We start from the raw sequence: 18681 nt of genomic DNA on the forward strand, positions 1-18681 counted from the left end.
CGATATAAACATGGGGATTACTGTTCAATGTTTTATAATTTCAAAGTAATACTTGACTTCATCTGATTCTTTTTTGCAGGAACACAGAACACAACTTCACAGAAATCAGTTTTTTTTTTGGTTAAGGGCAGTACAAAGGTGACAAGGGAACAAAGAGAGGTGAAGCCATTATCAAAACTCATCTGTAGTGTAGAACCTAACAGAAAAAATGAACACTAAAAGGATGATAGAGAGTTTTTGATACCTAAAATGTATATACAGATGCAACCATTCAAAGTGCGCGGCACAAACACGTACCGCGTGCATTTGGCTACGTCATCTCGCGTCATACCGCGGTACATGATTGGTTGACCGACAGGGGCACTCGTGGTGCGTTGGTCTGTCGTAGAAAGATTTAAATGTCTTTACTGTGCCCGTTTTAGTATTGAATATTTATATTTAGGAATTTTACCACTGAAGGGAAATCTTAGTAGCTGAGCATGAAAAGAATAGGAGCATAACGCTTGTGAAGGCCATAAACAGTATATGGCCATATTACAGTATATGGCTGGTCTCGGTACTTTAAAGAAAAAATCACACCAGTATTCCATTTCTCCCTAAACATTTTAAGCATCGAAGTCTTTAACTAACATGTGAAATAACGTGTATAAAAAGTGGCAGTTTTAAGCTTTTCTGCGAATATATTATGGAATCGCGTATCTAAAGAAATTAATAACGATATAATTATTTTCATATACTGCAACACAATAGTACACGCTGTACAATGTCTGTTGATACTGTTTGTGTAGGGCTGTTTCACCACTCCTCATGTGACCTTGCGGGTGGTACTGTGGTCTATGTGCCTGACTTCTGAACCAGAGGTTGGGTGTTCAAATCCAGCCAGCACCAAGACTTTTCTTTTAACAAACATTTATTTTTAAAAATAAAATAGCAATATTATGGACAATTAACTGACCTTTTATATTTCTAAATATCACAACATGTTCGAAAGTCATTTTTAATAACAATGAATAGTTACCTTCTTTCTTTCTGACAGTCCCTGCTTCTGCTTCCTGCTTCTATCGTGTGGGGGCGGGGGTGGGATCCCTTTAGATCTCCCTTCAGATTTAAAAGGTTATTAATCATAATTGCATCTTCCCAGTGTAGCTGACCTTTTGCTCCCTTGGTAAACTATCACAAAACTTTAGAGATTTTAACATTTCTATTATCAACAAATTGTAAATACAGTGTTAACATTGGCATTATTAATTTTTCACTTGAGTGTATGGTGGATTGTCAGCTGTCACTGAGAGCAGACCCCCGCTCTTAGGCTGCGCAAACGATCTTTTTTTTATAGAGAAATGGAGGCTGTACAGTATGCGTTACAATATAAACATTTATATTGATTTAAATCGCGTTTTGATTTAAATCGCAAAAGCGTGTTTAATTAAATGTATTTTTTTATTCCCAATCAGACAAATGCAACTTAAATTGTTATATTTGTCTTCTTAGTATCTTAATAAACTTTCAGCATAGCTTTCTCCCCATTTAGATTTATTTTTCTTGGGATTTTGGGATCAAACGTGGAAATGTATTTTTTAAATACATTCTAGAAAAGTGTCATCGATAGTAAAAAGCTGTATTTATTTAATACCACTCGATACTTATATTAATGGAGTTTAGTTAATACTGTTTAAACTTTTAATTATTTTAAATTGTATTACAGCATTGTACACATGCTTAAAAGAGGAGAGAAAACGCAAGCCTTCTTCAGGTGTGAGGGTCTTCTGCTCAGAATGAAACGCTAAAATGGAATGTAGGCTCTGAATGGGTTCAGTTATGATTTGGGCTTGATTAAGGTCGCTGCCTTTCATCTAAAATCCTGCTTGAATCCTTCTAAATTAAAAATTAGACACAAGAAGAGAAGAGGATCTGGTGAAATTTCTCTTTTTTTAATTTCTCTTTTTTTCTTGGAAAAACATCTTACCCACTGCAATCCGGGCACAGAAGGATTAAAAGAAGCCAGACAGGCAGGGGGGAGAGTGAGTTCTAAATAAAGAGGTATCCAGGTAACAGTGAAACGGGCGGACAGACTGGGGAGATCGCCCGTTTTCCATGTAAATAGTTCCCTGGTTCTGCACCCCTTGGTGTTTCTCTCGCTCTCCCTCGGGTCACCTGATCATTAGCTCGAAAGATTTCAGTGCTTTGTGTATATTCTAGTGGCAGTGGGGGCAGGGTGTGTGGGAACAGGTTTGGTTGAAATTGCATTGGAGATCTATGATCTTCACACCTGAAACATTTTCTCTGGAAGCATTTTCTTCCCAGTTTAGTCGATCTTGTTACAGCATGTTACAGTTCACTATTATTAACCATATTAATTTTAAGTGCTTAATGCCATTTTTTGACCACGCACGAATATTCTTATGTCCATATCTTCGCAAGGGAATCAGTGCGAATTGTAATACTAATTAAATGACCGCGGGCACTTTCCACCCCCTCTGACAGCAGGAACATTCCTATTCTTAGCTCAGCAGCTTATTACAATCTAGGGTGTTCAAACCGTTTTTTTACACAGTGACACAGCATTGCGTTGTGAATCTGTTTTTCCATGTTTACAAAGAAAGTGGAATACAGTGATACTACCTGCTATATAGATACATATGTTTAGATATTTAGACCCTTAAATTAATATCATTATTAATAATGTGAAAAGCTCTGATGTCCTTCACATGAATGCCTGAAACATTTTACCGAACCCAGGATTTTACACTATTGTAACGCAACGGGGGCTCAGGCGGGCGCCCTTGCCGCATAAGGTCGGCCCCCCACTGTCGGGGGCTCGAACCCAGGACTCCCGCGTCACTCAGCGGGGACCCAGCCCGGTGAGCTAAAGAGAGATCTCTCTACAGCCCAGTAGCTGTAGTCCTGCTATCACAGGGAAGGGCGGTGATGTCACCTGCTCTGGTACGCCGGCTCTTACACAGTGCCTGTTGGCCGTAAGCGTTACACTATATTCTCCATTATAAAATGGATAATTCTGGTCCTGAAGTCTGATTGCCTGACATACATTCGAAGAAGTCCTATATTTTCTAATATAGGCACATCCCGGAATTTTGACTTCTCTCTAATGAAGAAATTTTAAAGACTGCTTCTTAGCGTAGATAAAAAAGCTTGGATTCCCATGGACAGTATCTTATACACATATCTTTTTCTGTTGTCTTTGTTGATCTCTTGAGGATCTTTGTGATATTTTGAGCTCTCGTTGACTGATAAAAGGGTCGCAGTTTAAATCATTTTCGTTGTTAGAAATTATGAAACGCTCTGTTAAAAGCAAGGGAGTTTTTAAGTCTGTTATAGTAAAAGAAAATGCCTGACGAACTAGGGATTGGACAGTTTTTCAGTGCTTGTACAATCGATGGAAATGTTCAAATAAATGTGCTAAAGAAATAAACAAAAAAAGTAATTTATTCCTTTATCATATTGGCTAGCTAATGTCCTGTCCTTGTTAGTAAGTTAGATCAACGAAATGCTGTGGTGTTAATTTTTGTCAATGAAAAAATAAAGTATTTTCGTTTAAAATTACGGTTACAAAGAATGTGGATCAGCATAATACTTTGAGTTTACAGCTTGTCCAATTCATTATTAATACTATTACTAATATCTTCGGTACCGTTGTACCGTGGCGTACCCCGCACGTTTTGAATGGCTGCATCTGTAAATTAAAATACATACTATATAAAACCTTCATATTAGTATCCAGATATGAGGGTCTGAGATCTGGATTTAACTTTAATTTAACCATTCAACTAATTAAACCAACAATCTACCTCCCTGTGCCTCCTTCTGCTGATGGATTGCATTGTCACCCAAGCATAGTTCATGCTGAAGTTAGACAGAGCATTTTTAATGGACAATTAGAATCAAAAGTTTAAATATTAATGTCAAATGAATTAAGACTTATGTCATTTCAGGATACAGGAAATTACTGAACCACTCAAATGGATTAATTCAGAAGTTTCCATAAAAAGAATACTGCATATACAGTACAATGCTGAAATCACACTTCCCCTTGTTACAATTTTGCATACAGTTATATGTTTCACATTAATGTCAAGTGTGAAGCAATTCATTTGAAATATATTGAAAGCTATCAGTATTAAAAAAATAATAAAATAAATTTAAATATAAAAACTTAAAAAAAGATTAAAAAGAGAGGAAGTGCCATCTTGATTGATTGTTTTCTGGTAGCCAATTTGTTTTAGGTTTTTATCCCACCACCTCCTGAAAGAAGCTAAGCTGTGTTTTTTGACAACATAGCTCTCCAGCTTGTCCATGCACCCTTAGATTAAAACATAGCCTGCTATTCTCAGTTTTAAAGGAAATTTCCAAAAATTTTAGGATGTGAACTTTGGTTCATTTTTCATTGTTGATACTACGAAGTTAATTGGGTTGACGATGCCAGATTTCTTGAGGAATTATGGTATTGTAGTTTTCTCTGTTTGAGATCAAAATCCAGTTCTTTTAGTCTGCCATCCTAAGACATGAACTCTAAGGACTGAAACCAGAATACACATACATTTTGGGTAAATTGGTGACCAAAATCTAAAAATGAAGTCTTATTAATCCATTATAATTTTTAAATAGCATTCTTTAATTTAAATTATACCCTTCTAACTATATAACCTATTGTAGTGGTCCACATTTCCACACACAATATTTGGCAGGGAGACACACTGGGGATAGGACTGTTATATCTTCATGAGGGACAGAGGGAAGCATCAGGTGTCCACAGTGATAGAGGGACACTAAAGGAAGGTAGTGAAAATACCTCCCTATCCCTAAGTTACCAGTTTGGGAGTAGCTTTTTCTGTACATTAAAAGGGCAGTTAAATTTCTATCTTTGTCCATTACAGTATTTGCATTAATCACTCATGCTATGCTGTATTGCCTTTTTAAGCTTTTCTCCTCACATTCTAGAAAACAAAAATCTTATGTCAACACAGAAATCCAAGTTGATATTATAGGAAGGTTCTGCAGGCTTTTGTGTTGCCATTTACAGTATACTTATAGTTCATGATTTTATTACCCACGTGTAACATTGTGCACTTGTCTTTACACACATGTAACTGTCAAAAATTGCATTTAGATCAATTTGAGAATGCAGATGGAATAGTTATTTCAGGTGTACCACATAAGGAGGCAGGGGCAAGCTATATTACAAGCATGGAGAAGGAAAGAAGAATGTCTAATTTTAGATTCAGCTGTGCTTGTTCCACTATATCAAATAATTCTGGAAAATAAAGGAACCAGTGAGGGAAAGATACAAAAAAATAAAATAATTTTAAGTCATGTTGCCTAAGAGGACCTAGCTGTCTGTAGGTATCCACTTTCCTAAACTGTGAAGTCTTCTTTAGGTGTGAGGGTAGGAGTGGATCGCAGCAGGCATAATCAGCAAACCAGGAAAACAAAGAACAGGACAGGTGAGATGTGTATCCAGAAAGCGAGTGATCAGAAAAAGGAAATGCTGTTACGCCCAGGTTTTCGACGCAATTGTTTTAACTTGCTAATGCATCAGACACATTTCCTGGCGTATTGTGTTTTAAATAAAATAGGAGTGTCTTTCCCTGGTATTAGCTCATCGGTATGGTGTAAGTTTTATCTGTACCATACCCTACAGTATATAGGTACAGAATTCAAGCTGCACCACTGTATCGCTTTGGTAAGGGGGACGGACAATGGCCAAAATCACGAAGACTCTCTCACACCAAATAATGAAGATGAAAAGAAACGGGAAGTCAACACGGGACATTGTACAGCATTTGGCTTCAATGAACATCTTTGTTTCTGAAAGCACAGTGAGACGACATTATAAAGGGGAGAGGAGGCAATGAGAATCTAAATCGAGGACGATTCAAAGGTAAATAAATTTCTAAAAATACCTTTCTTGCATGTAAATACAACTACGCACATTATTTTTAAAACTAACTGTTGATCTCTTTTTTTTCAAGTCCTATTGTGTGAGCTATCGACAAACTGACTGATGAAAATGATGAGCTACCGGCGATGCAAGTACAAAGACGGCTATGGGCTGACCTCGGTGCAACCATTAGCCCGACATCAATAAGAAGAGTACGCAGGAGGCATGGATGGAGATACAGAAAACCCAACACACGCCCCATGATAAGGCTAAAAAACAAAGAGGAAAGACTCAAAGAAGCGCTCCAATGGATTGAACAGGGGGAGGCATTTCAGGATGTACTTTTCACCGACAAAACAACAGTGGCTTTGGAACAGTTTTCAACAGTGTCATTTTGCAAAAAGGGGAGATATGTGGACAAGCCAAAGCCGAAACATCCACTGAAGGTTCACGTCCGGGGGGGTATATCTAGAAGAGGCCCGGGACCACTTTCTTATTTTCGAGGAAGTCGTTGTCACACAGCATGCCGCCCCATATATCAGGGAGCAGTTTGGATCAAGGCACCGTCTCTTTCAAGACAACGATCCGAAACACACAGCAGCAAGGGCGAGGCTTGTAGCAGAAGGAGTGAACTGGGTGAAAACTCCAGCCGAATCCCCAGATCTAAATCCGATAGAGATGGTTTGGCATTCGTTGAAAGACTACGTTCGGAAAACTGCTAAGCCCGTCACAAAGCAGGAACTGATCGATGCGAACTATAAATTCTGGGAGCAAGAACTGACCAATTTTATTAACAGGCTGTTTCGTGTTCTTCCTAGGATTGTTGACTGGGGCGGGGGACATTCGGGAATGTGAGTCTGAGAAAGACAGTCTCACGTTTGTGGACAGTCTGTCCACAAACAAAACATTCCTGTTAGACAAAAGGAATGTAAAAAAAACAATTACTTTTTGTCAATGAAAACCTGTGTGTCTCTCTCTCTGCTGGATGTCTCTCTCTCTCTCTGCTGAATGAATAAAAGCATTTTATTAAAAACGCGTTTGCGTTTGTCTGGTATTTACTTTGGTCCCTTTAGCTGTTTTTCCATCTACTGTATTGCTTTGAGATGCCACTTTTAAAGGTGATATGTAAAATAAAGTTTTTTATTATTGTTATAGAGAAACATGATCAGATTTTCCCTGGTTCAGAAAAAAAAATCTAAAGTGCTACACCTAACTTTCTTAATTCGATGTATTTAAAGCAGTGAACTACTGTAGGTGTAACATAACATTCAGAAATACAATCGAGAATAGTTTTGTGGTGTTTGTATAGATGAAACGTTCCTAAAACGTATAACGTAACAAAATTAAAGACGATTAAAATCTGTAATCTTTCCACTTGTACTTTATGTCATCGGAAAATACAAGAAGTTTCTGCTTTGTGTAAGGATGGTATCAAAAAGCAATCTTAAGTGGTGAGAAAGCTGTGCTCAATGTATTTAAGGGACTTAAAAGTAAAAGGAGATGCTTCATATTGCTTGACTAATTTTAAAAACTAAGTTATAAATGCAGACGCTCCCTTGGTGCCGTGCTGGGTGTAAATATCTAAATATACATTCGTCCCGGGCAGAGGCCGAAGAGCGCCCGGCTGGGGTGCGCAGGGAAGAGCAGGACAGAAGTGAAAGTGGTCAGGGCGGGGTTTAGGAAGGCGTACAGTCTGGGCAGGTATAGATTACACTTTTCTAAAATGTATTTGAAAAATAAAAATGATTACAATCTAATCCTTCCACGTTTGATCCCAAAATCCCAAGAAAAATAAATCTAAACGGGAAGAAAGCTATGCTGAAAGTTTATTAAGATACTTAGAAGACAAAGATACTGTATAAATTTATGTTGCATTTGTCTGATTATGATTAAAAAAACACATATAATTAAACACGCGTTTGCGATTTAAATCAAAACACGATTTAAATCAATATAAATGTTTATATTGTAACGCATACTGTCCAGCTTCCATTTCTCTATAAAAAATTACTCTATTACAAATTTACAATTTGTTGATAATAGAAATGTTAGGTTCTCTAAAGCTTTATGATAGTTGACCCACCCAGGCAACAAAAGATCAGCTGCACTGGTAAGATGCGACACCGAAGATATGATTAATAACCTTTATATCTGAAGGGAGATCTGAAGGGATTCCCCCCCACACACACACACACAATAGAAGCAGGAAGCAGAAGCAGGGACCGTTGTCAAAAGGGAAGAAGGTGACTATTCATTGTTATCAAAAATGACTTAGATTCGATCATGTTGTGATATTTTGAAATATAAAAGTCAATTGATTGTCCATAATATTGCTATTCTATTTTTTCGAAAAAAATGTTTGTTAAAAGAAAAGTCACAGCGCCAGCTGGATTTGAACACACAACCCATGAGCTGGTAATCAGGCACATAGACCAGGGGGATACAAGGGAAGTCACATGAAGAGAGAGGTGAAACAGCCCTACACAGCCCTGTCGCAGTACACGAATATAATCATATCGTTATTAATTTCTTTAGATACGCGATTCCATATTATATTAGCAGAAAAGCTTAAAACTACCACTTTTTCACACGCTATTTCACATGTTAGTTAAATACTTCGATGCTTAAAATGTTTAGGGAGACACGGTGTGTATTTTTGCTTTAAAGTACCAATTCCTGGAATCTGACTGGCTGACACCCTTCTGAAGTGGTTCCATAATATCTAGTATACAGAAAAGAAAGTGTTGATAAAAAAACCTGGATACTCATGTATCCGATACAAGTATCTTTTAATACAGTCTTTGCTCTGCTCTTGAGGATCCTTGTGATATTTTGAGCTCTAGTTGAATGATAAGTGTCGCATTTTAAATCATTTTCATAGTTAGAAATTATGAAACGCCCTGGTAAAAGCAAGGGAGTTTTTATGTCCGTTGAAGTAAAAGAAAATGCCTGACAAAGTAGGGCTTGGACAGATTCCAAGTGCTTGTACAAATGTGCTAAAGAAATTATACTTTGAGTATACAGCTTGTCCAAAGTCATTCATTATTAATACTATTAGTAATATCTTTGGTAAAGGCTTTGATGCATAAATATTTCTGATAAAGGTAGGTTGTGTTCTTTTGTCCAACTGAGCAATCTTGCTTTCATAAAATATACCAACATTTTAATGACTGATGATTAACATGCTGTAATACACAGTTCAAATTTAAAAGCTCAAATGCTGTACATGAGAGGTTAAGCTTTATTGGCTCCCCCTGGCGGTTTTACAAGGTGATGCCGGATACTTTCCGTCATGACGTCAAATGACGCGATTAACCCCGTGATACTGCGTGATACTGCGACACGCCCACCGGGGTATACCGCGAAATACCCCACCCATTTTGAATGGCTGCATCTGTAGACCTGGGCAATGTTTGTAATTCTTGCAAGTACATTTTGTATTCAGTTTGCTTTTGCATATGTTGGCATATGGGCATATGTTCGAGGTAAAAATTCATCCACAAGGAGTGTACCTTTAAAGCTGAGAAGACAACACCATATGTTTTCGACTCTGTATGTCGCTCAAGCCATTTCTCTTTGGCACTTTAGTCTTAGAGGTGGGTAAAGCTCCCTCTCTTCTCCCTGCACCGGTGGTACCTTTTCTGATTTTGACTCTAGATCATAGTCAGGAAACTCAGGGGAGGTTCTGTTGAATCACTATAAGCTCCAGGACCAGAGCTAGCCACAACACTCTGGGGTGATACCCACTTCTTTTTAAATTTTCTGCAAATGAGTGAAAAACCCAGTTGGAAATATATATAATCTATATAAATACATTTTTGAAGAAGCCCTTCATCAATCCACTGGTGAAGTACAAAAGAAAATGCATTTAACAGGTGCTAGCTCATTCACTCCCATTCACTTCTTACATGTTCAATTACCGCTCAACAAAAGAAATATGCACTAACATTGAACTTGATTTCACACAATAGTCCACTCTCTTACATATACTGTACAAACCCTCATCTTCAACACCAGAACACTTACTACACAGAACACATACAGGGTAGCTGCTTATTCAGACCACAGACTAACAGAGCCAAGTTCTGTATTTTCAATGAAACTTTTAACTCATTAAAGATGTCTGGGCAGCGGATCTTTGAGAATAAAATTTAAAATGTATGATTTCTAATATTCTTTAATATTTTATACTGTAGTTGATATATTTTAATTCATCTCCTTGTGATCCATGAGTGAACAATCAGACATTTGTATCACCACAGATCACTTCACAAATATATTATCTTATGTTTGTTATGCATATATTGATGTTACAGTATATCAATAAATTGTATATTCAATATTTAGCATCCGTGTGTGTGTACAATATTATCTGTACAGAACACATTTGGTATGCCTGAGGTATATGTTCATCTCAAGAGGCTATCTTCAGTCTTAGTGGTGTGGAGTGTTGTGTGGGTGACTGAACTGGTGCAACATTGGCCTTAATCATGTGTTCGGTGTACAGGACAATTTTACAGCAAATAATAACCCAAATACAAAAAGAGGAAAATCACAATACTCCCGGTTTGGCATGTCTGGACTTGAAAGTACTGTAGTTGGCTCTGTATGAGATATTCTGCAATTCAGTCTCTGCAAACATGTCTCAGATAACCCACTTCCACGGAATGTCTTATAGAGAAACGAATTGTCTTGGAAAAGACAATGTCTCAAATAATGCTTAAGTGCTGTTCATACTTCTAGAATAAAAAGTGTTTTCTCAAGAAATCAAACTGCGTTTACCTTACAATGTTCTCATAATCTAAAATAACAGAGAAATTAATGGACTAACATATTTATTTCAGCATTATAGGTTGTTGATTTAAAAGAATATAATAATAAAAATAAAAAAAGAACATCATTCTTTTATGGTTAACAATAGTATGATATTCTACATAATGGCATGTACGTCTACTGTATATAAAACAAACAGTAGATGCCTGTATATTGGATGGGAGAGGATGCTGCAGCGGTGAACTGCAAACAGCCTGTTATGGACTGTAATGCAAATTGACCGAATCACCATGACAACATCTCAACGCACGTATTTGCATAATGTCTTCTGTAACTCATTACTATGAGCTTTTATTATCATTCCACTGTCTTACATTTTCCCCAGGGAAGAAAATAATGCAGAAGCAGATCGAGATTTACAATTGCAATAATAAAGGGAACCATATTTTCGTCCAATAGAGGAGTTTTTTTTTCATATTTACATTCGTAAGGAAGCCAATATGACTTTTAAACGTTTATTTTATAAAGCGTGATCTGATTAAAAATGCAAGATGTTATGTCGTTTAAATAAATGTTGTAAAATAACCATGGTGTTCCTATTGCTATCGAATATAATTTAATTCTGTATTTTGGTCATTAAGACAGACGCGAAATGCCAAGTAATTCAGTTGCACCTGAAACATGCAATTCAGCTGCGGCTGCGGAATATTGCCACGAGAACCTATGGCACAGCATTGTCCTGATCTTTACCTGCTGAAGCAGCTCAAACAGATGCTGCAAGCTGCCTCTTCTGAAGTGGTAAAGGAAATTTTGACACTCGTCTTACCTTATTGGAGCATAATACTATAATAATAATTCATGCAATAATCTAATAAACTGATTGGTAGACTGAGCCATCAATCTAAGCATCTGTCCGGACCTTTCCTGCTCCCAGCAGAATTGCACTGTAACAGTTGGCGAAGTGGATAAAGGGATATATATATATATTAGTTTAAAAATAAACTTAAAATGAGCTTTTGGAGATTCGGTCTGGAAACCCCACCTTGGTTGCTTCGTCATAGAAGGAAAGTGCCTGTCCTTTGGCTATTAGCTTGGCTTGGAGTCTGGTAAGTTTGCTTAGAAAAAAAAGACAAACGGGATGGGTTTCGACTCTGCGCTGTACGTGGTGTTGGATATGTTCGCTGTATTACTGAGGTTGAGAATAGTTGAGTTTTAAAATATAAAGTAAATGTCAAATACTCGATCCTTAAAGCAGATTGCAGATAACCTAAACGGTGTGTAGATAGAAGCTGTTTTATTATTATTAACACTCTCAACAATGGCATGCATTTTTTATGAAAATAAATAATATTACATTTACAGTTCCAAAACATTTCTCAATCCGTTTTACTTAATATCGCAATACACTAGCTGTCTATTTACAGTCCAATTTCAGGCAGTTGGACAATGTGAACGGGATTATAACATATTGATTTTTAAAATGGTTACTTTCACTGCCGGAACTGAAACCCAATGGCAGTGGGTCAGTTTAATTTTATTTTACTTATATACTTAAAATACTGCCGGGGGAAAAAAAACTGTTTCAAATAAATGATTATCTGTCAATCTAAATAAAACATTACAAATCGTCCACTCGAGTAAAATCCCGTTTTATATTTTATAATGTATTTAGTTTAATCAATTTTATGTAATACGAGTTTGTGTTTTTTGCTTCCCTCAAAAGATCATAGATAATTTAAAAGATAAAACATGGATAGACATGGATAAAAAAATAACGTGACATTGCTGCTAAAAATGGACGAATGCAGAATACTTCAAGCATCTTAACATGCCTTGCGGTAAATTGAGTCATTCTGGGTAGTTTCTTTGGAAATGCGGCAAAAGGGCTCTTCGGTTGAATCCGTCTCCTTGGTAACGACGTGCTAAAAAAGAATGGGAAAGAGGTAGATAATGAAAAATAGTAATTATAGATAAGCTGTTAAATAATTTAAGGAAAAGTATTGTGCTTTTCCTTTCCTCTGGTTTGTGTATAGACAGGACATTTACATTTTTAATATGTAAGGTTACATGATTTAAACTTATTAACAACTATGCAGTATCCGAAATTACTATAATTCAGGCCGCAATGGAAACAAGTCAGAACAGACAATATACACCGATACATTGGTATACTTCAAACGAGAAAGTTTACAGTTTGGATGCAGTATTAAACCATGAACACCACAATAATACAATATAATACCTTACAACAATATATACAGTGTCTTGCAGAATTATTAACTTCCTTCATATGTCTTCTTATGTCCCATTTTGCTGAATTACAAATGATTTATACACATTCTTTAGAGTGAATGTATTAATTCAAACTGTAAATACTGAAACTATATTTTCTTATGTGTGAAAGAGTTTGCATGTCAGTAAAAGATACAAAGATAAATAAAATAATGGAATATTTTAATTACATAGGTGTTCACCCCCTGTGTCAATACTTACAAGTCTTTTCATAGGTTTTGCTACACTGAGATGGTGCACTTTTTGCAAAAGCTCTGTTAGGATGTTGATTATAACTAGTAGATGTTTCATAGACAATTTTCAATTCTTGATAGAGATTTTTTTTTCCAGATTCAAATAAGGACATTAATCTGGCTACTCAAGGGTATTTACTTTCTTCTTGTTATCCCAATCCAGTGTAGTTTTGACCTTGTGCTTTGGGGGTCATTGCCCCGCTGAAAGATGTGGTTTTGACCTAGTTTTTAGTCTTTAGTAATTGAACAGGTTTTCCAAATGGAACCAAACTCAACAAGCTTTCCAGTCCCTGCTGAGTAGAAGTATCTCCATAACTTATTGCTAGCAACAGTAGGGATGGTGTTGTCTGAGTGATGCACTATGGTGGGTGGTGTAATAATGTAATGCTTTGCGTTAAGAACAAAACAAAAATCAATTTTGTCTTGTCTTACCACAAAAGCATTTGCCTTATGTTTGCATTATCACTTAAATGTTTTGCTGCCAACTCCATTCAGGGTTTTAAATGGGGTTTTGACTCTGCTGTACAGGCTAACTTTGTGGAGTGACAAATCTTTTTGACTTATACACACACTCTCAAACCATTGAACTATGTAGTTCATTCAAGGGCATTATATTTGAATCTTGAATTAGTTTTCTCCTTGCTCAGCTGCTCGGTTTGGAGGAGGTGCTTCCCACTTCTTAACTGAACTGAAAATCAAAGAGATTTTACATGTTTTTAATGATCTTGATCTGTGTCTTTATACAACTTTATCCTTGAGCTGTTTTAAAATCTCTTTGATTGAATCTTTCCTTGAAAGACCTTACAATATTAGTCAATATTAGTTCTGTGATTTATATAAAAAAAATGTTTTTAAAGCCAATGGATTGAATATTTATACAGTTATGACTTTCCATTTTTTTCATATTATCTATTTATTTCTGTTTCTGCTTAGATAATGTAGATAATGTATATTGATTATACATTGATTTTTTACTTCATAGTGTCATGACAAACAACAAAATGGGAAAATTGTGCAAGGGTCTAAATAAATTTGCAAAGTCTAAATAAATTTAAAAGACAATCTATGCATCAGTAAAATTGAAAAGAAATTGAGCACTAGAGAGGGCTGAAAATGTTTTCGAGGCACTGTATGTACACTCTGTATTATGAGAAACCTATATAAACATTAGAGACATCCAAGCAAGAAATAAAAACTTGACTTTAAACTTCTAGTTTACTTTTAAAGGCAATATAAAATTGTATATGTTTACTGTTATTTTCATAATTGATTCCTGTGATTTTTTTTTGCCTTTTTAAAAAGAGTGTAAATCTTTGAAAACCTGTGAATGGAATGAGACAGGCAAGCAATGTGAAATTTAGTGACAGACCTGTTACGTTACCCTGTGAGCTTGAAACAGGGCAGAGATCAATAGAATTACTTTTACTGCATGGATATAGATAAAAAGATTGTGCATCCATAACTACAGTTCAGAAGGAAAAATTTTGTCATGTGTATTACAAATATATAATATTTTGCATGATGGCATACTGAACAGGGGCAGTATGGTGGTGTGGCATTTAGTACTAATGCATCATAGGTCTTTGTTTTGGTTTTAATTTACAACTGTGGCACCTTCTTTGTAGTTTTGTATATTCTGTGTTTGCACAGGATCTGGATTCTCTGGTTTCATTCCCCCTTTTAAATACATACAGTAGCTAAGTTAATTGCTGTCTCTAAATTGTCCATTCATGCTTGGGGGTGGGTGTATTCCATCTGGGGTGTATACTGCTCTGCACTCTGTGTTTCTGGGATTAATTCCTGATTGCCATGACCCTTACCTGGAATCGGCCGCTTTCTGTTAAGGGATGGTTGAAGCCTTAACCACAATTAAATGATACAGGACTGTGGTTGCTGTGCAAACAAGCTTGTGAAATGGAAAGAACACCTTATGTAACAGGGAAAACAGACTGTTTAATAATCTAAGATTGCTTCTTTACCAACATGCAGCTCGCTGCTGATATCAATTTCACAAATCTTCCCATTTCAAAGGAAACAGCCATTAGTTCTTGTTGAGAAGCTGAGATGATGGGGAATGTTCCATCACAAAATCTTTCTTCTGAGAAAATATTGTTAATTATTTGTATATTTTCATTTAAATTAGACTTAATACATACTTAAATTTCCAGGTAGAATAACATAATTGGTTAATTATGAACTAAACATTGCAGTTTCTGTCAGAGTCAAAACACAAACAGCCATCTGTTTACCTGCCTCTCACAGAATCCATCACAACTCTCTTTTCTTATAATAGCCAAGCAATGAACAGAACATGGAGAAAAAACTGCAATTAAATTTTAAAATAACACAGACGTAATAATACAAAACATATATTGGAAACTTACAATCACAGCATCACAAATCAGAAGAGTGTATGTGGCCCATCTAACTATATTTTTGGTAACAGCTAGTTCTGAATAAAATGCTCCTTCATAGCAACCAGTCTGTTAGCTTCAATAAAGTGGCATGGCAAGTTTAATGAAAAGTCATTTTTTTATATTGTCATAATGCCTTTAAGGACTTTGAAGACTTAAATCAACTCCCTACATCTGTTTAGGTTTTTAGCCTGTCAGTTTCAGTAACCTTTAAACCCAAGAATCTGTTTGCTCGTTTCTGGGATACCAGAACAGCAATATAGTTTTTGTAACACGGTCATCACAATTATATACAATATACTAAATGATGTCTTACATGTGCAAAATTATCTTAACATCCCTAGATTTATTTATTATTTTAACTATACGTTTTCACATTTTGCTTATCATTTTATTGCTTCTCTGTATTTTGCAGTAGATGAAAATTATGTATCAACAAAAACACCAACAAATATTTTTTCCATACGTTTTTTTCAAGGTCATTGTTTCTCGTTTTATAAAAACAGTTTTGTTTTGATTCCAAAAGTAAAATTCTACACTTATCTATCCATATTCCAGGTATTTGCCTAGTCCTAAATTCAATTTAAATCATTTTTCAATATCATTGAACAGTTTGCTAATCTTCCAATTTTGGTTTGCAGAAACAACTGAAGAAGCCAACACTGAAGTTTACTGCATACAGTGGGGTGGTTGTCAAATCTTAAAAAGTGCAGTGTCAGTTTTATGCAGATCACAAAGATCTGTTAGACAATTCAACTTCGTGGCCCTCTGTCACTTGATGCAAGATGTACTAGTGCATGTAGTCCTTCTCTCAAAGCATTTTCGAAGGGAAGACAGACTTCTCCACAGTCCAGCCTATGGTTCAGTATACTAAAGAGGCACTGAGAGAGGTATTAGTCCATTCTGGTCCCTCAGAGCAAGACTTTTTCAGCTCCTTTGTAGGTGACAACTTTAAAGAAGACATACTGTTTGATTGTCATACACAAAAGCCTACCTTTGACAACATGAAAAACAGATACAGATTCAGCCATTCGAAATGCACAGTACAACTCCATACCGTGCGAAATTACCAACAGTTCACTGCGGTGTACCGCGGTACGTGATTTGGCTGGCATTGGTTGTTAGTGGAATGATTTAATCATTTAATCTCTTTACTGTGCATGATTTAATCTGCTTAGTATTGAATATTTATATGGAATTTTACAACTAAAGGGACATTTTAGTAGTTGAGAATAAAAAGAAGGGGAGCATAAAGCATCTGAAGGTCATAAACAATATTATTTTAGGAACATAAACATATTATATAAACTGTAAATAGCTGGTATTGGTAGTTTAAATAAAAAATACACACCAGTATTCTACCCACTTCCTAAACATTTTAAGCATCAAAGTCCTTCATTCAGTTACATACTTTGGTTATTTTGGAAAAGTCTTATGTGCTCCTTCTGACTACATTAAGTTTATATAAAAGTTATAATGTTTTAAGCATTTCTGTGAACACTTACACTCATTATCACTGTAAAAAAGGGCTTTGGAACAACAGTGAAAGAAACTGGAAAAGGAAGCCCAAAGACTATCAAAAAAGGAACAAAAAATTGGCGTTAAGCTTTCATTACATTCTTTTATTTGTTAAAAAAAAACACTTATAGAGACAGCTGGATTTGAATCCCCGACCTCCAGCACACAAGGCACACGCCTCACCCATTACCCATTTTCCTTGATACGTGATTCCATATTATATTCTGTATTAATCAAATTCTAAAAGTATGATTTTGTTTACTCTGATAGCGAGCATATGCACAGAAAAGGTTAAAATTTCACTTTTCTCACAAAGTATATAAACAATATGGTCAGAAGGAGGATGTAAAAATGTTTCCAAAATAATAATTAAATTCTGAAAAGTATGAGTTTCTTTTACTGTGATAACGAGCGCAAGTATTCCTGGAAAATGGTAATCACTTAACTTTGAGTGTTTTGTGATATTTAGAAAGACCAACAAATTCAATATAGTGTCGATAATATTTATTGTCAGTAATAATATCAGTAGCAGTTTGAAATTATTAGTTGTTATTAATAAATGACTTAGCTTCGAACATGTTGTGATATTTAGAAATATAAAAAATGTCAATATAATGCCAATAATATTTGCTATTTTAGATTTCAAAGAAATGTTTATTTGTTAAAAGAAATCTCATGGCAATAGCTGGATTTAAACACCCAACTTCAGGGTTAGAAGTCAGTCATTTAAGCCATCACACCACTGATGCAGTCATGTAACCACTACTGAAACAGCCATACAGAAACCAATAGAAAGTCTAATACTACTGTTTGTGCTACAGTACATGAATATATGATTATTAATGTCTTTAGATACGCAATTCCATATTATATTTCCTATTAATCAAATTCTAAAAGTATGCTTTTGTTTACTCCGATAACTAACATATTAGCAGACAAGGTTAAAATGATCAATTTTCACAAAGCATATAAACATACAGTAATATGGTCAGAAGGAGCACGTAAAAACATTTCCGAAATAACCACATGTAAGACTTTGATGCTTAAAATATTTAGGGAGAAATGGAATACTGGTGTGTATTATTTCACCCATATACAGTACAGCTTGCATACAGTAATATGTTTATGTTCCTAATTTAATATATTTTATGAGCATGTGAAAGGCATACTTTTTATGATTGAAAACGAATGTGTGATCAACGAAGTGTTGTTACTTTTTGTGAATGAAAAAAATAAAGTATTTTTGTTTACAAAGATGGTTACAAAGAATGTGGACCAGGGTAATACTTTGAATTTACAGCTTGTCCAAGGTCATTCATTATTAATACTATTAGTAATATCTTCGGTAAAGACTTTGATGCATAAGATATTTCTGCATTATTAAAATATTTATGATAAAGGTGGTAGGTTGTGTACTTTTGTCCAACTGAGCAATCTTGCTTTCATAAAACATACCAACTTTTTAATGTATAATGATAACATGCTGAAATACACAATTAACTTTAAAAGTCTAAGGAGCATACAACTTAAATTCTTAATGAATAAAGTTTGCCCC

The 18681-nt window shown here is 35.5% G+C and overlaps 1 protein-coding gene across 2 annotated transcripts in view; it reads left to right on the forward strand.

Moving 5' to 3' along the window:
* Positions 1-11369: 11369 nt before the first annotated feature.
* The window catches only part of gabrg1 (gamma-aminobutyric acid type A receptor subunit gamma1), a 113261-nt gene continuing 105949 nt past the window's right edge, over positions 11370-18681 (forward strand). The window contains exon 1 of one of the 2 annotated variants that reach the window (XM_088627442.1): positions 11370-11467. Coding sequence is in view for 1 of the 2 variants with exons in the window: in XM_088627435.1 (XP_088483561.1) it covers positions 11678-11775 (98 nt within the window). In the remaining variant the exon portion in view is untranslated. The other variant, XM_088627435.1, reaches the window with a different exon arrangement.

This window comes from Lepisosteus platostomus, chromosome 1 (assembly GCF_059453375.1).
Source record: "Lepisosteus platostomus isolate fLepPlt1 chromosome 1, fLepPlt1.hap1, whole genome shotgun sequence".
Lineage (NCBI taxonomy): Eukaryota > Metazoa > Chordata > Actinopteri > Semionotiformes > Lepisosteidae > Lepisosteus > Lepisosteus platostomus.